Source organism: Myotis lucifugus, unplaced genomic scaffold (assembly GCF_000147115.1).
Source record: "Myotis lucifugus unplaced genomic scaffold, Myoluc2.0 scaffold_44, whole genome shotgun sequence".
Classification (NCBI taxonomy): Eukaryota; Metazoa; Chordata; class Mammalia; order Chiroptera; family Vespertilionidae; genus Myotis; species Myotis lucifugus.
The window spans coordinates 7682605-7709397 of NW_005871092.1; the positions used below are offsets into that span (position 1 = coordinate 7682605).

General features: G+C 38.1%; 1 protein-coding gene across 4 annotated transcripts in view; it reads right to left on the reverse strand.

Annotated features, from left to right (window-relative positions):
- PDZD8 (PDZ domain containing 8) overlaps positions 1 to 26712 on the reverse strand; it is a 55319-nt gene extending 28607 nt beyond the window's left edge. The window contains exons 1-4 of one of the 4 annotated variants that reach the window (XR_002829095.1): positions 26554 to 26712; positions 11834 to 11959; positions 5328 to 5430; positions 392 to 910 (exon numbers count right to left, since the gene is read on the reverse strand). Coding sequence is in view for 1 of the 4 variants with exons in the window: in XM_023753398.1 (XP_023609166.1) it covers positions 5328 to 5430; positions 11834 to 11959; positions 23252 to 23253 (231 nt within the window). In the remaining 3 variants the exon portion in view is untranslated. Of the gene's footprint in view, positions 1 to 391; positions 911 to 5327; positions 5431 to 11833; positions 11960 to 23251; positions 23381 to 26553 lie in introns of those variants that run through there. The other 3 variants (XM_023753398.1, XR_002829096.1, XR_002829097.1) reach the window with 3 other exon arrangements.
- Positions 26713 to 26793: the final 81 nt, after the last annotated feature.

The following is a 26793-nucleotide window of genomic DNA, read 5'->3' on the forward strand; positions in this document are numbered from 1 at the left end:
ATTCATTTCAAACGGGCCGGATCGGGCTGTAGTTTGCCCACGGCTGTTCTACACGCTTGTTTAGCATCTTCATATTAGACAGGAATGATTTCTCTAAATTATATATTCTCCAAACTGATTACCTTCCATCTGCCATTTTTTCCTCTTTTCAGCTGCCCTAACCTTTGCTCTGGAGGTAAAGAGAGACTCACTGGGCTCTATAAGGCAGACTACCTCTGAATCAAGCTCAGTCTTGGGCAACTGACCATGGCTAATCTTATGATGAAGGCCCTTCTATTTAAATCCTATTTCCCCTTAGTTTCAGAGCTCTCCTTGACTCTGTTCTAAAATGATTCCACTTTCACCACTCCCAAACTGTCTCCTAATTATCAGAATACCATTCATAGTCCAGTTTTTGTTAGCAGCAGTAGGATTTAATGGAACAAGTATAGATTCTACAAGCAGAAGACTATGGCTCTTTGTATATGGCAAAAATATGTCAGACTCTAGGCATCATCTCCTCAAATAGCTCTTTAATTGTAAGAGTGTGTTAAAAAAATTGAAGGAAGCCTGATATAAACTATTTCTCTTTCAAAATCAGATCCTTTCAAAAATGAGGGAAGCAAGAGTGGAGAGAAAGAAAAGTGCTACCAGAGTCTAACAAAAAGATAAAGTCTAGCCCTAGCTGGTTTGGCTCAGTGGAAAGAGCATAGGCCTTCGGACAGAAGGGTCCCGTGTTCGAAAAAAGATAAAGTCCAGAATCTAGGAGATGAATTCTTCTGACTTCATAATTTTGGGTACAGCTGACCCTATTTAAAGCCCTTAGCAGGGAACTCTTTTCCCATCCCTACATGGGAGTCTGTGCTGTGAGATTCTTTCCCTTTCCCCACGTGGGAGTCTGTACTTGTTCTTCAATAAATTTCCACCTTTGCTGTAAAAAATAAAAAAATAAAGCCCTTAGCAGTTGCCAGTTCAAATTGCCAATCGGAAGTTGCCAACTGATACCCTATAACCCTCTGAAAGGAATATACTCATTCTAATTAAGAGTTCCAAATTAACATTTAGAAATTCTCCCCAATTGTTAGCTGACTGTCCTTCAGGGATTTATTACTTCTTATTTTTCAGGCAGGCCTGATAATATCATGACATCTAATGCCTTTCACCACAATTCCCTCAGGTACCTGCATATTAAGCTACACAAACCTGAAGTGCTTCTGCTTCTATTTATACTGAACACATGCCGGTTCCAGCATCTCTTCTGCCCATCCACTGTGTACTATATCCCAAGGACCCAAAAGATACTTCTCTAATTCTGTCTCTATTTCAGAACAAGAAGAAGTCCATATTCTTCCTTCTTCTTTGATAGTAACATATTTATGTCAATGTACTGACTTAAGAGTTATTTGGATTTTTAACATTCTGTCTCTAATCACAGGAGGAAAGACTAATCTCTTTTAAAGGACAATTGCTTTCAAATGTCTGAGTGCAAAGGGAGTAGGCTCAGGATAAAATGAACATTAAAAAGTTTGTTTTTAAACTTAAAACTCATTTCATAGTTTTATTTAAAATGGAGAACAAGGGAAAGAGCTAGACAGAACAGCTGGGTGCCAGCTGGTCCCAAGGCCTTTCCTGCTACCTCAGAACTCCCAGAGTCAGAGGAAAGTAACACTCAGGATCTATTTAAAACTGTGTTTATGTGATATTTATATGATCTGTTTGTCTTAGCATTCACACAGTAATGATTATGTATGCTTTAATATGTCAGATTTACTGTGAATTTTATTTGATAAGCACCATAAATTCTAGAGATATATAGTTGTCTATAGAGTTTCCAACTGAAATATTAATCATTGCCTGAAATGAACATTTTCAAAAATCTGAACCTGAAATTTATTCATTAGTGAAAGGGAAGCAAATTATCAGCACCAAACCTGCATATTGCTAATAGAATGAAAATAAACTTGCCTTGTCTCTTTTGGTGAAGGTGAGCACATTTTTAGTATTGACTTCGTCATCTCTTGCAAGATAATTCTCTAATGTTTGTTTAAGCCTAATATCTAATTTATTTGCACCTCAGCTATCACATTTAATGGGATTCTCATGAGGAATCTTTGCTTATTATTTTTAAAGAATAAACACAAGTACCTCATTTATCCTATGAACTCTTTTATTTTGCAAGTGAAATAAGCAAGGCAGTGACCAAGTGTCTGATTTTGCCCCAAACTTGCCTTGGATTTCTAATAAGGTAGAAAGTAGGATTTATGCAAGCTATTGGTTAAATTATTCTTTTCAATATTCCCTGATACTCACTCAATTTAAGAAAAAAAATCCCCTTATAAACAAAAATTCATCAAACAGATTTAAATTTTTTCTTGTGGTAAGACTGTGGACTGACCACCTAAAAGGTATTCATAACCCTTTTCTCTTAACTTCTTTTTCTACAAAGGCTGAAAAACAAAAGCGAGTCCCCATACTTCCTTGCTGGTAGTGGAGACCATATGACTTAGTTCTAACAAATGAGATATAAGTCAAAATCCCTGGGTGGAGCTTCCAGTAAAGAATTTTAAAAGGACAAAACTTGACTGACATGTGCCTCTGGCATGTCTTCTATCTCATCCTTTTTCTTGAAAGGTGGATATCTAGGGGTGCACCAGATAGTTTGCAACCATGAGAATAAAACCCCCATGCTAACGATAATGAAGGAGGAAGCCAGTAAGAGCCAGCTCCTTGATTATATACTAACTAAGGGCTTATCACACAAGACAAGTAAGTCTCTTTTTTGCTTAAGCCACATACATTAGATTTGCTAATACTTCCAGCTAATGCATTACAACTGTTCCATCTCCACCCCCAACATTTGTCCAAGTACTACAAATCTAAAGCTTTCCATCTGTTATTGATCTTCCCTATTAATGGCATGATCAAGTACATTATAATGCTTTAAAAACTAAAAGATATACTTAAAATATAAAAGAAATTAAGTTTCTTTCATTCTGTACACTAAAATTAGTGACTGAGTAAATTTTAACATTTAAAAAAATGAATTTAAACCTGAAGATTGTATATACAAAGATAGCTTCCAAAATCATTGAATACTTTAGCATACTTATTTTTAATGATACATTTTCCATCCAAATTTATAATATATTCCAAATTTTCAAATCCTATCCTACAATGTTTTATGTAGTCTTGAAGAGCACTCTAATTCTCCTCCCTGGTTATTAAATTCAGACATATGTAATTTAATGCCTGAAGACACTTAACTGTTGTTGACATTTTTGACACCAGATGTAATTAGTAACCTAGAAATTATTTTTCCAAAACTAGCTATGACATGTGCTAAGATCTAAAATTATGACTCAAGATTAACGTCTTACTAATTTTTGTTATAAAATATTAAAGCTGTCTAATCTGATATAAGGAAAACTGAAAATGCCAATAGCAATGGCAAGTTATGACTATTTCATACCCAGACAAAACAATAATGCTTTTTCATGTATTTATATATTTCAGAACAACTGTAAAGCTGGTTATTTTATCCCTCTGGGGAGCTGCTTCAAATTGACTGAGATGTAACTTAAAGTTAAGGCATGCACAACCACCAAAAAGGAGGAGAATTTCCTAAAAACCACTATTTTGACCATGTCATTTTCATGTTCAAAATCTTCAATAGCTCCCAAAAACTTTCATAAATTCAAACTCTGTGGGTCAGCTCATCCTCTTTCTAGCTTTACTTCCCCCTACATTCCCACCCTGATCAAAATTACTCTACTTATTCCAAAATAATTTCACACTGCTCAATGTTATATAAGGGTATACACAACAGTTATTACATAGAGACACTGGAAACAATTTAAAAGTCAAGGATACAGCTACAAAAATACCACATAACCTTCAAAAGTCAATATGCTTAGGGGCCTATTTAAAAAAATAGAGAATTGTGACTATTTTAAAAAATGCTATGAAGAATAATATACTATTCTAGAAATACCAAAAAGCACATTACTACTACTATTAAACAGCTATGTAAACATATTTTAAAAGTACCTATCCACCAATATACTGAAGACATAATAGAGAAATAGTTTTCCTAAATATTGGCTATACTGCTACCAAGAGCTCAATATGATAGAAACAGCTAAATATCTAAGTTATTAAATACATCTTTAAAGAATACAACTATAATTTATTTCTGCAAAAAACTATTGATGTGTTAAATAGATCTAATATTTAAAAAGACTAGAAGTAACCCAGAGAAGTTTGGGAAGTCCAAGAAGCATTCTGGAGTTTTATTATTACCAAATGCATAATATTTCAATATATTCTTAGTATATGAAATAACTATTCTTAAAAATCAGGAAAGGCTACATGTTCTTTTATGGCATAAATTTTTTTTCAACTTCAGACATAAAATCCTGGGATTTTATTTCCAATGCAAAACTTCACGGGCTTAATATAGCAATTTTGTAGACAACATTTTGATAAATGCTCTAAATCTTTAATAAACTACTAGATTTATGCAAATTCCAAGAAATGCATCATAATTCCTATTAAAACTTCTATGGGAAACATTCAGAAATACCAACTCAAATTTTGAAAAAAACTAGTGACAATTTTTATTTATTTAAGAACTCAAAGAACCCAACAAGTCCAATTAAAACATGTTGAGCACAAAGCAATTTTTTGTTTTTTTAATTCCAGCACTTAAAATATTTTAAAAGCCTATTTTTTCCCCAAAGTTTTACAATTTAGGTGACAATCTCTTTTGAGATATCAAAAAAGAAACCAGAACATTAAGTCCTTCACACACCAAAAGTATATCCCAAATCTATTCTTTCCATTTCCTCAGCTACCACCTCCTGAATGCCTTCCCTGAATGCCTCCTGATCTCTCTTAGGTTTACTCTCATCCTCTTACAATCCTTTCTGTATACAGGAAGAACATTTTTTTTTTTTTACAAAATGTACACAAGATCTTGTTACTCCTTATCTTAAAACTACCCCACCACAAAGAATAAAATCCAAAATCCTTGCCATGCCCTATATGAGTAAGTATGACTCCACCTCACTTATGGCTAGACTAGCCTTCTTTCTGTTACTCAAACACACCTGCCCTCACTTCTTCTGTACAGAAGGAAAATTAGTCAGGTTAGATATCTTATTCAAGCAAGCAATCTGAATACTATAGTTTTATGGGATCCATTTCATCACTGATGCTTTATTATAAAAAGATGAATAAAAGCTGTTCATAATTATTTGCACATGACCAAAAATAACTAAGAATATAGAAATATTAATAAAAGCGTGTTTATAGAATACAAACTTTAAAACTATGCAAATCAATTTTACCGTCTTAATAGAACTCCTTTGTTTTTCTTCCCAAACACCACTGCTCAACTCAAGTGTGCAATGAATATTTGCCTCTCTGTCATAGGATCCAAAAATGAGTAACCTGCAGTATAAAAATAAAACAAGATTATTGTACCAGTTATGTACATTAAAAATTTTCTTTCAAATCATACCAAGAAGTAATAAATTACTGTTACTATTATAATTTTGGTAACAGAAAAACTTAAATCAAATACTTGGTATACCCTCTAGTGGAAAAGTGAAGTAAAGCTAAAGTTAGGTGAAATTCCAGGACAAGTTGTTTTTCAGCGGCTAAATCAATCAAACAGAAAGTAATTTCTATTAATGAGATATAGTACAAATAGTTGCTTGTGAACACAAATACACACACACACACACACACACACACACACACTTCCATCTACTAATGTGACTGAATTTCTTTAATTTCTTTAAGCCCATTTCTTCCTTTGAACAATTCAGGGGAAATATAGTATGTAGTTCTTAAAGCCGTTGTAAGAGTAAAAAAAAACAAGGCATTTAGCATAGTGCCTAGCAAATAGTAAGTACTCAATAAATGTTTGTTATTTCTATTATCTTGAAAACAATTATCAAGGAATAACTGCATCACCTAATTTTACTGCTTAATATTCAGATTTTAAAAGGAAATCACAGGTCCAATCTTGAGATCATTAAGGCAGTTTTTATTATTGGAGGATAAAATGTTACCTACATGGTCCAACAACTTCTACATTATCTATCTTCTAAATCAGAACCTAAGTCTGCCAATATGTTTTAGTAGTAAGCTTGAGAACAACTTTAGCTGTTAATCAACATCTTGATTACCACTCCAAACTTTACCTCTACAGGAATATCATGGGGGTAGGAGTAAGATAATGAAAGAAAAATGGATAAAACACATCAGAGCAATATGAGAAAATTGTTTCCTAAGATTGAGACCTCAAGCAAATCATGTTTATGCCTCACAAGCTGGCTTCATGAGCTAAAAAGCCTGAACAAAATCATGGCAAAAAGAAATCCATAAATTTAAATAAATTTTAATCTTAAAAGGAAATTTAAACAGTACTCAACAACCTAATGCCAAAAACATAAGAAGATTCAGAATTATAAAATACTAAGTTTAGGAAAATGAGAATTTTCATTTACCAAAGCTTTGCTGCCACCATCTGTTCAAAAGAGCAAAGTACCTAAGTAAGGGCCTTGACTACTGTGCAGAGAAGGCTAGCAGTTTCCGAATCCCAATAGATATTAAATCTTCAGGATTCAGGAACAAGAAAACACAATTCTTGGATTGTGCAATAGTTCTTTGGATTAGACAATGGTTTCTTAAGATAGGACTAAAAAATAGATAAATGGGACATCCTGAAATTAATATTTTTGTGCTTCAAAGGATACCACCAACCCACAAAATGAGAGAAAATCCTTTGGACCTGTGTCCTTGTTCAGGATCTTAAGTCTCAACAAGGAATTTATAGCAATGCATTATGAGGACCATCAAGCTAGATCTGGAAGGGCAATTATTTTTTTTTAATTCCAGCACTTAAAATATTTTAAAAGCCTATTTTCCCCCAAAGTTTTACAATTTAGGTGACAATCTCTTTTGAGATATCAAAAAAAGAAACCAGAACATTAAGTCCTTCACACACCAAAAGTATATCCCAAATCTATTCTTTCTATTTCCTAAATATGTAGTAATGTGGGGGGCGGGCAGGCTCCTCTGAGTAAAAAAAAAGGTCAGTGGCTGACTGATTGGGATGTAATCTCTGCATAAAAAATTGAGGTGCTCTAAATGAGAGGGAATCTATTGCCAAGCCCCGCAGATACTGCTCCCATCAGAGAAAAAAATTCCTCCGGAACCTCATATCCTTTCATTTTTAAATAGGAAACTAAGCTCCATCATAATCTTATGAGACCAACATCATATACGTGGTCCATTGTTGACCAAAATGTCACTATGCAGCATATGACTGTACAGTACTTGACCATACACCCTCAATCTTGTGTAGTGTAGAGGAGACTGCAAATAAATCCTGAATTCCTTTTAGTAAGTATGTTTCTGTACTTGTAATAAAACAATTCTGCAACTATTTGAGATGTTATTACAGAACTGAGCAAATGAGTACAAGTGCTGATGTTATTGGAGCTAGGGTTCAGAGGATATAAAAATATGGGAGGAAGAAGAACGAACCAAGGCAAGGAACAACTCTAGGATAAACTAGAATTGGAAGTATTGGGTGAGCTTATGATTTCTAAATTGTGTATGTGTATGCATATATGTATAAGTGTCTATACATATATGTATTTCACAACTCTGTCCGCTGAAGGGACCTCTGAGTATATGAAGTAGCAGTGAACAACCCAACATCCAGATCTTGATTTTTAATATCATACTTTATTAAAAGGAACCAGGGCTCTTTGGTAAAATAGCTGATTCTAGGACTATGGCAAAGATACAAAATAAACCTGGAATAGCTTGTTATACCAGAAAGTAATGAAGAGCTAAAAAAAAAAAAAAAGACAGGCTCATGTCACAAGCATACAGAGCCAAGTTTGAAGGGGTACCTAGTGGCCAAATCAAGAACAATTCACAACAAAATAATTAAGAATAGTAAAGAATTATAATCATTGAAAAATACAGGAATCTATGAGTCTGTGCCGATAATAGATTAATTGGGGAATAAGGTAAGGATCTTGGTAATAGAGTAGAATGTCAACTGCTATAGTTTTCTGTATTTGTGTTACCATTACACATTTTTTTAAAGTGATGTATTTTTGGAACCCAGTAAAATAAAACAGGCATTCCAAAGCTGCTGAGAAAATACAGGCTTTAGAACAGTGCAAGTGTGATTCACTGAAGAAGTGACCTTAATTAGAATCTTCTATCTATAATTAGGACAGGCTATATCCTAAATATACCACTTTTGAGTACAGAACTCTCACACCACAAAACCGTATAGGCCTTGCTTTCACTGACTATAATCTTTGTTTTAAAAATATAACTGGTTGATAAAACCAGCCAAAGAAAAACAAGAAAAAAAAATGTATTCATTACTTCATTCAATGTCTTTTACATAAAGATTATGTGACAAATCCCTCCTAGAATTTGGGGCGAAATTTCTTTTCCCCTAAAGAACATGCACAGTTTATCAGAGAATGAGAGCTAAGTTATCCATTAAGTTTACTCTGCTGCTAGAAAACTGATCTTCTATTCCCTATATGGTTGTTTTTAATTTATCTTTTCTACTTAATTGCACATGGGCATTGTTTTCTTTGCAAAATACTTCAAACCCTTTAAGACTATAAATTACAAATTTAAAAACAGTTTTAACAATATGATTGAACATTAATGTGCAATAATTAAATCTTCTAATAGAAAAACTACAAATACATAAATTGAGGTCATTGGGAACTTTAAAAATCAACTTTAGTTCAATGCAAAAAAATGCAGTTAGAACCAATTTTTACAAATAAAATTGTGTTTCCACCCCCAAACTTGTAATTGGGATGTTCAAAACTCTACTTTAGATAATTAAAAAAGAACCTCTCTTTACAGTCTGAGACCCTTCTAAGTTAATAAAATTCAAATTCCAGTTCTCACAACCAATTATGCAAAAAGAACAGGTCTGTCTAAAGATTTGTTTTCCTCTTGGTAAACACTATAATGATTACATTAAGGTATAATAATAGAAGCTCCAGCTACTGAAGGCCTTCTATATAGTAGCCACTGTGGTTTATTTACCTATTCTGAGCACAATTACTGACAAGGTAGTAACCTTGCCCATTTTACAGATGTGAAACTTGTCTAAGAATATCTAACAGTAAGGATACACAGCTAGGATGTAAAGACAGCACTTTCTAATTCAAAAGTTGGTATTATTTCTACTTCATGTTGCCTCCTGAAGCATAAAGTTTCCAGTTGTACAATAACTCTAATATTTTCAATAAACAAGTTTGTTTTCTATGAATACTTCTAATTTTTTTCCTCACTGGCTAAGTTCACTCTCAAAGCTTTACAACAGGCAAGTTTGATGAATGAATGAATAAGTAAGTAAATCTCCTTCAAGGCTATCTTTGCAGATTTGTGGATGAGGGGATGAGTAGGTAGATAGGAATTGACAACAGTATAGTCAAGAAATTTTGTGCAAAGCTGCCCTTCAAATGGTTAGAAGTTGCTATGATTATTTTGGAAAAGGTAATCCATTAAGTATAATTCTGATGCCTGTGGATCAATAAGAAAATTCACTGGGGGAAAAAAAGAAAGCATCACTTCAAAATTTCCTTAGACATAGACCACTTGAAAAATGTCCTAAATATTAACATAACATAATTATATACTTATTTTTTTCTTTATATTCAATTTATTGGGGTGATACATCATAATTATATATTTAATACTTTGGCTTACCATAATATATTAGCTTAGCTACTTCAAATTCAGACTTGTGTAGAGCCATGTTTTATTATATATGTCATTTTACTGTACACTGAAGTTCCTTTTTACAAAATTTACAGATTTAGTCTTTCTTTGATAAAAGAATTCCTTTCAACCAGCTTTCTGACATAACGGTGCACAATAATGAGTCACTCTAAGACAAACAAAAAATATTTATCGTATTTTTATTAAGGTATTCAAAATTAACCTATTTATTAGCAAGGACATAAATAATTAGGTACAAAAATATAACCTCTGTATCCAAGCACTTGTTTTTATTATGAGTTGGAAATAAAAATAGAAGTGATAAGTACCAAACAAGTGGTACAAACAAGTGTCACACAAATGTAGCAAAAGGACAGTATGCTTGTACTTGGAACGGTTAGGAGACACATTAAAGATGTAGCTTTTGAGGTGAACCAAGAAAGGCTGGTTTCAACGAGCAGAAAATGGGGTAGGGCCTTCAGTAGAGAAACAGTGGGTGTACACACAAGGGCCTTGGTACTTTAAAATATCTAAGGCAGGGAATGGTGAACTGTGGTTGTTTATGGGCCAAAACCAGCTTACTGCTTATTTTTGTATGGCCTGTGGGCTACCAGTGGTTTTTACATTTTTAAATGCTTGGGGGGGGGGGGGGAGTTATTTCATGCCACATAAAAATTATGAAACTCATATATATATTCATAATTATACATAAATATATATAATTTTATGAAGACACAACCATGCCACACCCATTTGTTAACCTATTGCCTATTTCTGACTGCTTTCACACTACAAGGCTGAGTTGAGTAGTTACAACAGAAACCATGTAAATCACAAAGCCTAAAATATTTACAATCTGGCCCTTTAGAGAAAGTTTGCCACCCTCTTGCCTTACGAAGACCTGTGTGGCTGAAGTGAAGTACTGTGAGTGAGGGGCTGAGCAAAGAAGTTAGAAAGGTCAGGCAAGGATTTGAGTCTGTATTCTAGAGTAATGGGGGGAGGCATTAAAGAATATTAAGAGAGTGACAATTAGACTTGCATTTTGAAAATCTCATTCTGGTTGTTATATTGATAACCACTGTTAGGAAATAAGTGTGGACGAAAGGGGCTCTACAATAAATCTAACTGAAAGTAACCTCACAGGTGATCTGATCATAAATTCCTAACTGGGCAGGTCACCGTGGATAGCTAAGCCTTAGACCTATGAAAAGGTTTACCTTTGCCTTAAGCAAGCCCTGTCCATTGTTCTTGTGCATTTAGGTTAACACACCTTTGAAATGCCAGAGTAACCCTTTTTTTTAGACCCCTCAGAAGCATAACCACCCTCAAGGGAGCACATAATCTTGTTAATTATTCTTGTCCTCTCCCACCTTCATATAATCTTCCTTACATTCCCTCCTTCATTTCAACTGTACAAAAGACTGCAAAACTGTCATTCTCCGGAGCATCTGAGATCTTGCTTCTGGCATGTCATTAGTTTGGCTCAAATAAACACTTGTAAAAATTCTCTACAGGTTTGGATGTTCTTATGTCAACATAAGTAAGAAGGCTAGTGTAGTAAGCAATTCAAGAAACATATGAACACAGCTTAGACTATGGGGCTGGTACAATAAAATAAGGAGGCTGGACCAGATCCTTTCAGAAAGCTCTAAAATTCTAAGCATCACAGGGGTTTCCAAGTCTGATTTTTCAACTTCCCAGAGTATTTTCAATGATCACAAACAATTCTCAAAACTGTTATGCTATGAACACCTATAGATATAAGTCAGGTATGCCAACAGAGTATCATGCATCTAAAAAGTTTGGGAATCAGTAAAGAATAAATGCCCCCCCCATTAGAATGTGTGTGTGTGTGTGTGTGTGTGTGTGTGTATATATATACACACACATATATACATATTTATTTTTGCAAACTGGAAAGGACTATTGTTTTAAAATTTACGATTAATTAATTTACAGATAATACAATATAAATCAACACAGAGGGAGAATAAACACAAATACTGCCTAAGCACATTTACTGTACTCTCTTTCCCATAATGTAGGAATGACAAAACAAAGACCATACCTGCTGCATTCTAACAATGTAACTTTAAGACGGCCTTCAGTAAGTGCCCATTGTTGTATATGTATATGGTCTTCTTCATCTTCTTCAAATCCTTGCAAGGTTTGGAATGGAAAAAATGGCTTAAACCTGAAAAAATAAATATAAGTCTAAATTTCTGAGTAATACACACCACAGTTTAAAGCATAATAACAAAGCCTACCTGTAGGAAAACAACACAAAACAAAACAAATACCAAACACTGGCCAACAAAACCAGTGCTTACTACATGCCCCCAAACTGGCAGCAAATGTTGCCTTTTCTGCGGCACCAGACCTCCTGGCTCTTTGGCATGCCCTCATTGACAAGGCAGGACACTGAGAACAAAGAAAGAGAAAATCTAGAGTCTCTAGGTACCAGCACAGCTGGTTTCTAGTGAGGCCTCGCGCCTTAGCTTGTAGACAGCCATTTTCTTGCTGCATCCTCACATGACTTTTTTTTCTGTACACACAATTCCTGGTTTCTTTCCTCTTCTTTTTTTTAAAAAATATATTTTATTGATTTTTACAGAGAGGAAGGGAGAGGGATAGAGAGTTAGAAACATCGATGAGAGAGAAACACCGATCAGCTGCCTCCTGCACATCCCCAGTACCTGCACACCCCCTACTGGGGATGTGCCTGCAACCAAGGTACATGCCCTTGACTGGAATCGAACCTGGGACCCTTCAGTCCACAGGCTGACGCTCTATCCACTGAGCCAAACCAGCTAGGGCTCTTTCCTCTTCTTTTAAGGAAACCAGTCCTATTGAATTAGGATTCCATCCTTATGATCTCATTTGAACTTAATTACCTTCTTAAAGGCCCTCTCAAATATAGTTACATTAAGGGTTAGGGCTTCAAGATAGAAATTTTGGAGGACACAATTCAGTCCACAATAGAACTCAAATGTAACTCCAGAGCCTGGTCTACAGTCCCTGAGGCTGATTTGATTACCATCCTGTTTTCTGCTGGAACATATACTCTAAACCCAATCTGAAGATCCCTGACAAGAACCAAGGTTTCACAATCCTACTCCTAGATATATCCAATAGAAATGTGCACAAATGTTCACCCTTAGTACACCATAAGTGTCTATAGACGCAAGTGGGATGGTTGCCGTTTTGGACGCGTGGCAGGTTCACCAAAAGATCTGTGCAAGAATATTTATAATAGCACTAATCCAACAGTCCACCAACAATAGAGGAATAAACTGAGGTCAGTCACACAGTGAAATACTCTATAGCAAATATAATAAGCACTCCATATATATATGCAATGGATTAATAAACTACATCCACACATGGATTAATTTCATAAATACACTATTAAGCTAAAGAAGCTAATGAGTGCATATGGTATGATTCAATTTATATAAAGTTCAAAAAGAAACAAAAAAAAAACAAAAACAAAACAAAACCCAAAAGAAATGGTATAGAAGTCAGGATAGTAGTTACTCTTAGGCAGAGCAGTGTCGAGGTAATGAGTAGGTGGCATATGAGGGACTTCCTGGTTGCTGGTAATATTCTACTGCTTGTTCTGAATGCTGCTCTGTTCACCTTGTAAAAATTAATTGAACTGAATTTTTATGATTAGTATACTTAGGTAAAATTTTAAAAGAAAAAACATTTAATTAAAAAATGTGAATTACTTCAGTAACATTTAAAAAATATAGTATTAAATTATACACTTACAAGAGTAGCTAAGCCATCTACTCCTATGTGGCTCTGAGAGAAGCTTTTTTAAATATCTAAAATAAGCTTTTGCTCTGACTAAGATGTGTCTCCAAGACTGCTCTATGAGCACCCTGAACACATGGCGGCAGAAAAACTGTTTGCAAACACTATGATCTTTAGAGAAAAAGGGTTTACTACAAACCCAATATAAAAATATTTTGAGGTCTAAATCCTTTCTTGACTTCAGCATGGGCGTGTGTGTCCTTGGCAAAGTACTAAGACTGTTAGGATTTTTAGCTCAATAAAAGAGAAAACTTTCTAATAATTAGAGCTAATAAAAAAAAGAACACAGCTAGCTCATTGCATTGCATGACTTCTATCTCTGGAAATATTCAGGCAGAGGTTGTCAAGGAGGGAATGTGCTGTGAAAATAACACATTTAGAATCTTATAGATTACTAGAGGCATGGTGCACAGAATTTGTGAACTGGTGGGGGGCGTGGCCTGTGGGGATCAGCCTGCTCATCCTGGTCAACCGAGCGGCTGTGGACCTGCCCTCTGAGAGACTGCTCCCTGGTCCAGCATCTTCCGTGGAGCCGGAGCACTTGCCTCTCCATGGGACCCGGTTGGGGCCAGGCCCAGGGACAATAGCACTGAGAGGCGGAGGAGTGGGCCTCAGTCCCACGAGGCCTATAGGCAGCCACGAACCTGCCTCCCAGCCTCCGGGGTCAGCTCTGAGAGCCCAGCGGCAGTGCTGCGCAGCCTGCAGGCGTCCAGAGGAGGAGGCAGGGAGCGAGGAGGAGGAGGCTCGGGCGAGGAGGCGACGATTGCAGCCCGGGTTTCCTGCCCGTTGGCCCGGGGTTTGCAGTGGGAGCAGCTGCTCATCCCAGTCAGCTGAGCGGCTGCTCCCGCTGTGGTAGCACACTGACCACCAGGGGGCAGCTCCTGCGTTTAGCGTCTGCCTCCTGGTGGTCAGTGAGCATCATAGAGACTGGTCGACTGATCGTTCTGCCGTTCGGTCGTTGGGCTTTTATTATATAGGACAAGAGGCCCGATGCACGAAATTCGTGCAAGAGTAGGCCTTCCTTCCCTTGGCTGCCAGCACCGGCTTCCCTCTGGCACCCAGGACCCAGGCTTCCCTCGCAGCCTGGGCTTTGACCAGAAGGACATTCGGTCTAATTAGCATATTATGCTTTTATTATTATAGATAGGATAGTCCCAACTCCTAGAGATTTGTTTCAAAATAATCAGGAGAGGAGATTGTAGGGAGATACAGATGATCCAAAGTGGCCACAAGTTAATTATCTGGTTATGGATAACAGGGTTTTGAACTATTCTCTTAATTTCTGAGTAAGTTTAAAATTTTCCATAATGAAGAAGTAGAAGGTTTGTACTCTATACTAAAACAACCTGGGTTTTCTCTTCTTATTTCTCTTCTAGTTTCCTTAGCAACATCATTTGATCTTACTGCTTTTGTAAGTTCCATGTATTGATGCTTAAAGTAAATTAAACACCTTTTCTTCAAACTTGTTCCTCCTCTCCTGTTTTATCTTATTGGCACCACTAATTTCATAGACACTTGGAAACCTGAAGTTACCTTTTACAACCAATGAGTCCCATCCACCTCCATTCCCCTCCGTAATATTTCTAAAATGTCTCTTCTGCTGTTCTTCTGTGTTTCCCATTGGCCTGGTTCAGGTTTTCATGATTAGTTAGAAAGTTGTGACTTCTGAAATTACGTTTCATTTTCTTAAAAAGAATATTTATAAAATAAAAAACATTTTCTTTCTCTTAATAAAAAGCTACCACACATGACTTACCACATCTCTAAGATTTATAAGCAAACCACATCTATATTAGAGAGTTCACAGATGTAAAGCACTTAGTAAAGATCCTGGCATGTAAATGGGACACACAAATCCTGGTTTTCTTCTTTCTCCATGCTCACCTTTTGGCATACTGGCTTCCTCGCTGAAGCTCTACAGATATCGCACAACCCTATATTCTGTCCCTTTGCTATTTCTTCCACCTACACTGTACTTCCATCCTATCTCCCTGTGCCTAAAGCTAAACTGTCTTTTAACAGTCAGTTCAAACGTCATTTAACAACTTCAGCAACTATGCTTACTTAGGAACAGAGAGACCAAAGTTAGGCACTCAGAGACACGGTCCTATTTCAGGCTTAGGAATACAAACAACACCACATCTTGCCTAAGGAAGAATGTAGAACAGGCAGCTATAAACAGGGAATTGGGAGTTTTGTGTGGTTTTTGCCTTTTAGTCTCACATAAGAAACTAGCAAACATAATTGTGCTCCAAATTCTCCTAAACCAAATATATAAACCGAATCAATCAGGTGATCAACATGTTTCTTCATTTATTGTTCTTTAGAGGCATCTCAGTATTCCTTTAAATAATGAGTTCCCCTGCTGCATTTAAATATAATTACAAAACCTCAATTAGCCATAATTTTATCATGCACATTATTATGTAAAGTACAGTACCCTAATACAAAACTAGATGTAAGCTATAAAAAAAACAAAGTATCAGTGGTTCAAAATACTCTTAATTTCCTATATGTATTGGTAAACCATGAGTCAAAATTTCAAATGTTCAATTTTACTTAGACAATTCAATTGATATTACATTAAAAAGACAATTCATACACCAAGCTCCTCCATGCTTACTAAGGTTAGTACTGTCGTATTATTTCTCCTAAGAGACTGCCTGCTAACCACTCTGATTTTGTAACTAGCCCTACATGGTAAGCTCCTTTTCACTGTTCAAGTTCTATTTCAGTCACCCCTCTTTGTAACCTGTCCCCCCTTCTCTACCATCTGGTAATTGCTCCCTCTGTGTTCTAAAAGCACTTCATACACACTTCTATTATGCCACCAATCACCCTGTTTACATTCCTGTCTCTCTCTAGCTCTCCCAGACCACCCCTTCCTCCCAACTAAATTGTGAAATGCAGGAGGAAAAGAAACACATGATAGGTACTGAACGGTGGTTAACAGCAGACTCTGAAACCAAACAGCTGAGCTTGGAATCCCATTCTGCTGCCTCCCAGCAATATGACCTCAAATATATTCTGACTTTAAGCCTCAGTTTCCTTATATACAAAAGGAGGATACTAATTACACCTCTACCTCACAGTGCTGTGATCAGGATTACATGAAATAATAAAAAGCTCGTAGCATCCTTTACTTCTCAGCTTCTTCCTCACAAGGCAATTTAAAGAAGTGTTAAGCACACACATTTTAGAGTCAGTACTTGGTTTTGAATTTTGGTTCTAACACTTACTAGCTTTGAGACCCTGGGCAAACTATTTGGACTTTGAAAGCCTCAGTTTATTCATCTGTAGAAGGTAGTTATTATAAGGACTAGAGATCCGGTGCACAAAATTCATGCATGGGGGGTGGGAGGGTGGGGTGGGGAACCTCAGCCCAGCCTGCACCCTCTTCCAATCTGGGACCCCACAGGGGATGTCTGCCAGTTTAGGCCCGATCCCACAGGGATCCCTGCGGGATCGGGCCTAAACCAACGGTTGGACATCCCTCTCGCAATCCAGGACCACTGGCTCCTAACTGCTTGCCTGCCTGGCTGCCTGATCGCCCCTAACCATTCTGCATGCCTGCCTGATGGCTCCTAACCCCTCTGCCTGCCTGCCTGATTGCCCTTAACCACTCACCTGCCTGCCTGATTGCCCCTAACCACTCTGCCTGCCTGCCTGATCTCCCCCAACCACTCACCTGCCTGCCTGATTGCCCCTAACCACTTGCCTGCCTACCTGATCATCCCTAACTGCTCGCCTTCCAGCCTGATCGCCTGTAACCGCCTCTGCCTCGGCCCCTGCCACCACGGCTTTGTCTGGAAATACATCCAGAATGACGTCCGGAAGGTCGTTTGGCTGTCTGGTCTAATTAGCATATTATGGTTTTATTATTATAGATTAGATGAGAAAGTTCATATAAGCATTTGGTACAGTGGGGTGCTCTAGAAATATTTCCTATCACACTTTCCATTTATCTATTTTGAGGCTGGTCTCCTAGAGACATGTTAGGCAGCAAATGCCTTCCCTTCCACAAAGAATCGTTTCAGAACTCAGCATTCACCATGTATGATGCTCAAGGTTATAGCTGTCTGTCTTCCTCAGATTTCAGATGCCACATGGGCATAATTTCAGTCACCATACTAGTTAATTTTTAAAAATTGTGTTCTTTGTGAGGATATCAAATTAACAATAGGCAATATGCCTCCCTGCCCTAATTATCACCTTACTACCTGAGCCATTAAGCTTTATGACTAAGGATTACATTAAACTGAATATTAAGAAACTGACTTACAGAAACCAATGAAGAATTGTTCTATTTATGGAATTCCTTGGTGTGCACTATGCTGACAAAGTCCATACTTGGGAGAATGATTTTAATTTCTGTACTCCTAAGGAGAAAAAGTATTCCACAATAGTTATTAAACTAAGAACAAGGATAGCAAATACTGCTATAAAAAACCTCACCCCAACTCTCTCATATATCCTCTAATTAATAAGAAATGTCCACTTTTATCTAAACTCCTCATTCTGCATAGAATAATCAATATCTAAAATGCTTCACAATTTTCTGAAGTGGTTTTATATAAACGCTGAACAAAAGAGTGATAATAGGGCTGCAGGTCCTCATAACAGAACTTAATAGCTGGTGACTCAAAGGTGAGTCAATGTTAACTGATATCCTGTGCACTAGAGATAAAGTATCAAATGAGTTGCTTAGGGAACCAAAGTAATTCTCTTGACCATATCTGATAAATCTCATATCTCTTTATTTTCAGCATGACCCAATCACATGAGGGCCTCTGACCATAGCCTATGATCAATTAAATTAAAATTCTCAGTTTTCATAAAATTAAAAAAAAATAGAGGGGAGGGGGGACAGAACCATGAGAACTGTCTTCAAATCCAAATTCCTTCTATTCCTCTTTACTGGCTCCTCCAACACATGCCTTTAAATAAGTGAATATAAAAATTGCCACTTTATACAGTTCTGTAAATTACATACTTTCATATACACCCCCGATTCTCATGACTCATAACAATGTACAGACTTATTTTATATATGAAGAAACTAAGAGGAAGTTGAAGTGGCTTTCCATGATCACATAGTAAGTGGCACAGTTAAACTGCACTGAAATACTCAACCCTGTGCTCCTTACAACACCAAGATATACAAGCAATACTATAAATCAACTGAAAATTATGTATCTAATATTTATGAAAGCTGACTTGGCAAGTGAGGCAACAGGAGCACCTCTTTTACATATAGTAAAAGTAAGTAAATTTCAAGTTAGACCAGTTCTCAAATACTTTGTTCACAGAATCCCTATACATTTTTAGAAAGTAGTAAGAACTCCAAAGAGCCATTGTTTATTTGGGTTATTATCACTAGAGGCCCCGTGCATGAAATTCGTGAACTTGGGGGGGGGGGATGGTGGTGGGGGAGGAAGTCCCTCAGCCTGGCCTGCACCCTTTGAGGGGGGGGGGGGGGGGGAAGGAAGGAGTCCCTTAGCCCCGCCTGCGCCCTCTCGCAGTCCAGGAACCCTTGGGTGGGGGGAGCGTCTGAATGACAGGGGGAGCGGGCCTAAGCCATCAGTAGGACATCCTCTGAGGGTTCCTGGACTGTGAGTGGGGGCAGGCTGGGCTGAGGGACCCCTCCCGCCTCTCCCCCACCGTGCACAAATTTTATGCACCGGGCCTCTAGTACTAACATAAAAAGCAAGGTACCAACTATGATTCTGTTCTTATAAATTTAATAAATTAGAATACATTTAGAAAAAACATGGATGCAGTCTCTAAATTTAAGTTTCCTTTAAAGACATTACAAGAGAGTTTTCACTTTAATATTTCATATTTTCTAACTGAATTTTTTCAATGAGCTAATCACTCATTGAAAGGGAAACATTTGTAATACATTACCTAGGCTAATGTCTAACATCTATCTAGTAAAGTGTCTGAAATATCTCTAGAAAAATGTCTGGCAAATGTAGCATAATCAATAGATATGTATATTCAATTAGGTACTAAAGGAAAGATACATTTATTCAGTAGGTTTCATATATGAGCCATTTATTACACCCTTTTAGATAGATATTTCCATTTTATAGATATGGACACTTAGACTAAGGGAAGATAAGGCCTTAATAGTGCTGAAATCAGGTACACATTACTCCAAAGCTCTATTACCAGAATAGACAACTTAAGTACTTCTCTATAGCCTTAACCCAAAAGAATGAAGTTGTTCTCTAGTACTGGCAGTCTCTACTTGGCACCTGCAGTTCTATTTATCTGAAGGTAAATAATTAACACACCTCATTCTTCCCTGGTACAAATACAATAAGCATGTGGTTTTATGCCAGTCTTAGCAATGTGGCAAGAGAGATTTAAAAACTCCTCTGTAAAACTTCTGCCAATGACCAGGTAGTTGCTTTATGACTTCACAATGAAATGTGATGTGCTCTGATGCCATGCCAAAGTTGTTAGTTCCTGACTCTAGGAAAGAACAAAGGAATGTTTTAACAGCACGGGTTTCCTGGTGACATTGTTCTGAGAAAATAAAGAATGTGATGGGAAGAAATGTTGGGTATTTAACTTCTAAACAAGGTATTTAGTGGTAGAAACTCCTACCAAACAACTGATTCATTATGTCTCAGCATGCGATTGGGAATCTTAATGGGGAGTGGGCGTGACAGGTCACGCTTTTTGGGGCAGAGAGGTTTTATTAGAAATGCCTGAGCTACACAAATCCTGTATACATTCTATAAAGACCAGCAAAATTATGAAGAGCCTAGTTTTTAGTTTAGCATGTTAGCGTTAGTTAGATGTATGGCAACAAAGTTGAATCCTTCTGTCTCTGTTTACTACTCAACCTGGAGTCTAAGAACCCTAGACAGATTTTGAGGGGACTATAAATTTCATGAAATTAAATGAAAACTTCATTATGCATTTTCCTGCAGAGTACCCAGTTTTCATTAGCTTTTCAAAAAGAAAGAACTCTCAAAAAAAGGTTTAAGAGTACTTTTCATCATATATGCATATGTGCTCCTTTTTTGGTAGGCATTTAAACACAATTTTTTGTTTTAGGGTTTTATTAAAGAGTTTAGAGCAAGGGTTAGCAAACCTTTTTTATAAAGGGCCAGATATTTTAGAATCTGTGGATCCATATGGTCTGTCCATATTCTTCTTCTCTTTTAAACAACTTTAAATGTAAAAGTTTAAAAATGTAAAAATAATTCTTAACTCGTGGTCCTAACACCAGCTTGTGTGCAAACTCCTATTTCTGCAGAAATAAGATGGCATGGGCTTTGGGAGTCTAGATCTTTTTCTTTTCTTTTTTGAGACTTTCAGAAAGTCACTTACCTCTTATAGGCCTCAAGTTTCCACATTTGTAAAAATAACCAACCTCTCCTGCACAGTTTTAACTATTAAGATAATAAGTGCATGGAACTGCCCACACCACATCCGGCATATAGTTAGAAACTGATTTTATTATCTTTGCCTCTGCCTTATACAATAGACTAGAGACCCGGTGCACAACATTCGTGCACTGAGGGGCAGGGGTCCCCTCAGCCCAGCCTGCGCCCTCTCACAATCCGGGACTACAAGAGGGATGTCCACCTGCTGGCAGGTGGACATCCCTCTTGTAGTCTGGGACCCCTTGCTCCTTACCACCAGCCTGCAGCGGAGGCTGTGCTCACCAGCCATGAGCCCGGTTTCTGGCTGAGCAGTGCTCCCCCTGTCGGAGTGCACTGACCACCAGGGGGCAGCTCCTGCATCGAGCGTCTGCCCCCTGGTGGCCAGTGCACATCATAGCAACCGGTCCTTCCACCATTCAGTCGATTTGCATATTAGCCTTTTATTATATAGGATCATTAGTAATATTTGTTAGTCAATATTAAGTGTTTGACCAGGCATGTTCCTCCAATACAACTGACTTTATAATAATCTCCTTTGGCTATTTTCAGGAACAAACGGGCTTTTTTGGAAAGCCAACAGACCTGTATATTGCTGATTAGAAACTAACAGTCTCCTCATAATTATTCTCCCTTCAACGTGTAAATCAAATTTCTAAAGCAAAGATTTAGTTGATCAATTCATTATTTCCCATCTAAATGTTTTAAATGCCTAAATCACAATAATTCAAACCAGCTTTAAGAAAACCCAACCTGCAAGAAGTAAAACCAGCAATAAAAATTTATTGGATTATATTTAGGCACCAAGGAACCTAAGGTCACAAAATATTATACCACACATAGTAAGCAGGTGGTTTGCCTTAGCAGAGATACTGATCCCTGCTCTTCCTGTTTCTCATATATCTGAAGGTCTTAAATATATCCAAATGCCATTTTAATGAGCTTTAATTGTTTGTTTTCCCCAGAAAGACTAACCATATTGAAAGCATGAACTGTGCTATAACCATTTTTATCACCTTCACCATACCTGCCCCCAACACTAGGCATTGGTAGTCTTCAGGAAGTAACTAATGAAAATAAATGACTTTTAAAAACAACTTCAGCCTGGCTGGTGTGGCTCAGTGGTTGAACTTCGACCTATGAGCCAGGAGGTCACGGTTCGATTCCTGGTCAGGGTACATGCCCAAGTTTCGGGCTCGATCCCCAGTGAGGGGTGTGCAGAAAGCAGCTGATCAATGTTTCTCTCTCATTGATGTTTCTCTCTATCCCTCTCTCTGCCTCTCTCTAAAATTCAATAAAAATATATTTAAAAATAAATAAGTAAATAAAAATGCTCAATGCAAGTCCCTTCAAAAATATAATGTTTAAAGAGGAGTAAAAATTATAACTGATTAGCAACAGTAATGCTCTCCATTTAGTAAGAGTCTCAAGTTTATATGAAGATAGGCCAGGCAAGTACCATAGTAAGCAGGTGGGAACTATAAACTACTAGAGGCCTGGTGCACGAAAATTTGTGCACTGGGGGGGGGGGGGTCCCTCAGCCCGGCCTGTGCCCTCTCGCAGTCTGGTACCCCTCGGGGGATGTCCACTAAGCTGGCAGTCAGACATCCCTCTGGCAGCCCGGGAGCCCTTGGGGGATGTCCACTTGCCAGCGGGGAGCAGGCCTAAGCTGCAGTCGGACATCCTTAGCGCTGCTGAGGAGGCGGGAGAGGCTCCTACCACCGTTGTGCTGGCAGCCATCAGCCTGGCTTGTGGCTGAACAGAGCTCCCCCTGTGGGAGTGCACTGACCACCAGGGGGCAGCTCCTGCATTAAGCATCTGCCCCCTGGTGGTCAGTGTGTGTCATAGTGACCAGTCATTCCCAGTGGTTCTGCTGTTATGGTCAATTTGCATGTTAACCTTTTATTATATAGGATGTTTAAAGCTTCCTGCAGCTATTAGCCTCCATCTCTCCATCCTGTTATTGCTATGAGGAATGCAGTCCTGGTGCCACAAGATCTTCCAATTTTTCATAAGAGAAGCCAGAAATTCAAATCAGGAAAAACTTCCATTTTCAAATGTTGGCAATTAAGAAACAAACAAACAAAGAAACAATAAAACACTGTACAGTGCAGGTCAAATAAAATGTATCTGCAAACTGAATTTGGCCTTACAATATGTAACCAGGGGTAGCTACACAGCAAGAATACCCTAAGACCAGAAGCCTCAGTAAGAAGTTCAAATATCTGCATCCCAGATCTTAAACACCCTCAGACTATTATACTCACATTTCATGTTGAAGACAGATTCTCCATGTAGTCTTTCTCTCTTGAAGACTAAATTTTTGGGTTAATTTTGTAAAACGGCCACTACTTTAATTTACTATTTTAAAATACACATTTTTAGAAAAAAAATCAAAATAATTAGTATTGCGGTGGCTGAATTTAGAGTTATATTAGTAAAATTAGAATTATAATATGTAGAAAATGTATACATATTAAAACTCATTTAAAAAAATATAATGTTTTACAAACTGTGTTAATTGGGTAAAATGAAGTGTCAATCAGCTGGGTCCTTAGCACCAGTTGAGCTCCTTCGCATCTCTAGATGAGATATCAGGAACTGGCCATCCTGATGGGCCACCTTTCCCTTAACAACATGAAAATGGAAAAACAAACAGAGGGAAGCAGTGACAACAATGTTAATTGGCAAGTTATTTCTGTTACATAATATATAATAACAGTGCCAAAGGATTCTAAGACTCAGTACAATTTTCTTTACTGTTTTAGCTCTACTAAGTAGATTAGGTGGTTAAAAAGGATAAACTAGCAAGACCTTCTATTTGGAAACAAAATCTGCTGGATTAAAAAAGAAATGCTATATGGGGCAGTGCCCAAAGATGTAATCCCTTGTGAACAAGGTGGTAGAGTTTAAGATAAAGGCAGCCTGGCTTTATCAGAGCTGGATTTCACCACTTGACAACTGTGTGACTTTAAGCAAGTTATTTAACTACTCTGAGCACTATTCCCTCATCTATAAAAAAGAATAAACACTAGATACTTTAATTCTCATTATGAGAATTATTATACATCTTAACTATGTTTTAATTCATTCTCTTAGCTGAAACTTGAGTCCATCCACAACACCAGTTTAAAAACTTCTGGTAGAACAGCTGCACAGACAAGAGATCTCAACATTCCTCAAAACAGTCCTTTTTATCCTCACACTTCTATATTTTTTTCTTACTAAACTAAAATCAATTTCCTTGTGACTTCAACCTCATCAATCAGATTGTAGTTTAAATCTTACTAAGCATAGCTAATTCAAGCTTCACAAAGGTTGAGGCTGTTTAGTATTGAAACCCCAGCACCTAGAACAATAAGCACATAGTAGGTGTACAATAATAGTTACAGATTGAGTAATACATTCTGTGCAGTGATTACTGATTGATCTTTGAAATGCCTTCTAATACAAAGAACACAAATGTGTACATTTCTGGAGGTGGTCATTTAATGTTTAAGGTTTAAAAGTTGAAATATATATAACCAAATGCATGCTGTTTTTTAAAAATCCTTCAGATAAAGTAAATGAAAGCAATTTAGCTGTATTTCAAATGGTGAGGCTACTCAATGATAGATGTAAAGTAATAGACCTACTATTAATGGCTTCATAACTCCTACTCATAATTTCCTTCAGATTTAACTGAATTCTAAGTTTAAAAAAAACCCTATTCTGCAAATAACCCCCAAATAAGTCAAATACTGACTATTCTGCAAATAACCCCCAAATAAGTCAAATTTTTATTACCTGAGTTGCCCAGAAAATATCAGCATCAATATTATGATAGAATATCAAAATCTGCAAAAAGTTTTCTCATGACTTTCTTAGCCTCACTCTACTATAAACCTCTCACTACTTAAACACTACAACTCATTTATAATTTAGTCACTTATGTTCCAGAGCTTAAAGCAGGTTCCATAAACTATGTTCAACTTCACAGAACAAGAAATCAAACACGGTGAACAACCAGTTCACCATCCTCTGCAAATCTATGGAAATATTTCCATAATATAGTAAACTTCTCCTGCTACCTGACCGTTTTAGTTTTAAGCTGTTACTCTGGGCTATTAGCCTGAAACAAGTCATAATTAGTAAGGGAAATCTGCCACATACACAAGTCAATAACCCATCCTAAACCCAAACATAAAATATTTCTGAATTATCTGGGCCACTGATGCTTAAGACTGATAGAAAATTAGTGATCTAGATTGAAATAGGCAACTTCCACTAACAGCACTAGGTAGGGCAAATACCAGATTGACATAATCTATAATAATAAAAGGGTAATATACTAATTAGACCGGACAGCTGGAGGACCTTCCGATGTCATTCTGTATGTCCTGGATGAAGCCACCACAGTGGGGGCCGAGGCAGAGGCGGTTAGGGACGATCAGGCAGGCAGGCAAGTGGTTAGGGGCGATGAGGCAGGTGAGCGGGTTAGGAACCAGCGGTCAGGATTGTGAGAGGGTGCAGGCCAGGCTGAGGGACCCTCTCCCCTGCCCCCTCCCCTTGTGCACAAATTTCATGCACGGGGCCTCCAGTTTTCTGATAAAGGACAAAACCCAAAAAAGTCAAACATTTTAATGAACACAAAATTAAAGGACAGAAAGTGAAATTAAATATTCAGCCATTTTTTAGAAGAAATAGCCATGCATGACACTTTATACTCCAACAACAACAATCCTTTCCAGACAAGTGTGGCCCTACAGAACTTCCTTTCCCTTTCCACTTCTCCCAATAGCATTAAAAACCAAAACAAAAACCCAAAACACCAAACACACAAAAACATACCTTGTACATTAATCAACACAGTATACTACATAAAATGAAGCCACCAGAAACGGGGGAGCTTTAAAAGTTAGAAATCACTACCTAGCACGAAAATACTACCTGCAGGGTGAGTCAGGTCCTGTGCGAGGAACTCACAGCTACTGGGGTGACACATGCGGGGCAGAGCGTGGGTCTGTGCTACAGAACCCATCCCCAAAGGGCAGGTAACATTCATACAACATGAACGGAGAACGACAATACGTCTCCCAACTCGCTTTCCTGGACAAGCCACTACCCTCTGCCCTGAAAGCTGTCATTGCAAGAGGCCTGCCAGTGGCAAACATAACAGTCCGGGGCACCAGCACCTTCTTCCTGCCCGCACTTTGTGACCAGGAACAATTTCTCAACGTGGCTGAGGCGATGCTGCAAAGTGGCCCGAACGCAGCAACCACATATATAGTTTCTCAACAGCCCCAGAGCCAACTCCTGGGGACGAGGGCGGCCTGACCTCCCTTCCACCCTCCATATGCTGCTTCCGCCCACACTGACAGCACCGTGCGCTCCCGAGGACACGCAAAGGGGTTTCTAGCCCACAGTAGTGCCCTTCCAGGAAGAGGCGTGCGCCCATGGCCTTGATCTAGGGCTCTGCCCAGGGCTGGGGAGACCCCTGGACCAGCGGGAGCTGGGGAGAAGCCCTGTCCCTCCCCGCAGGCAGCCCCAGCCCGGGTCCCCGCAGCGAGCCCCCGCCCCCGCCCCTCACCTGATCTTGTAACTCGGGAGCGTGGTGCTTGCGCTTGGATGACTTTCTTGAGCTGGTTGACGATGATGGAAGGGTGAGCTGGGGCATGGCCGCCCTTCAAACTGGGAGCGCACCTCGAAGTCGAATCAGCGGGGTCCTTCCACGAAGGAGAAGAACCAGGTGAGTGAACGGCACGCGGTGAGAACGAAGCCGCAGCCTCCTCACTCACCGGGACAAGCTGACGAACAGTAGGCGGACTTG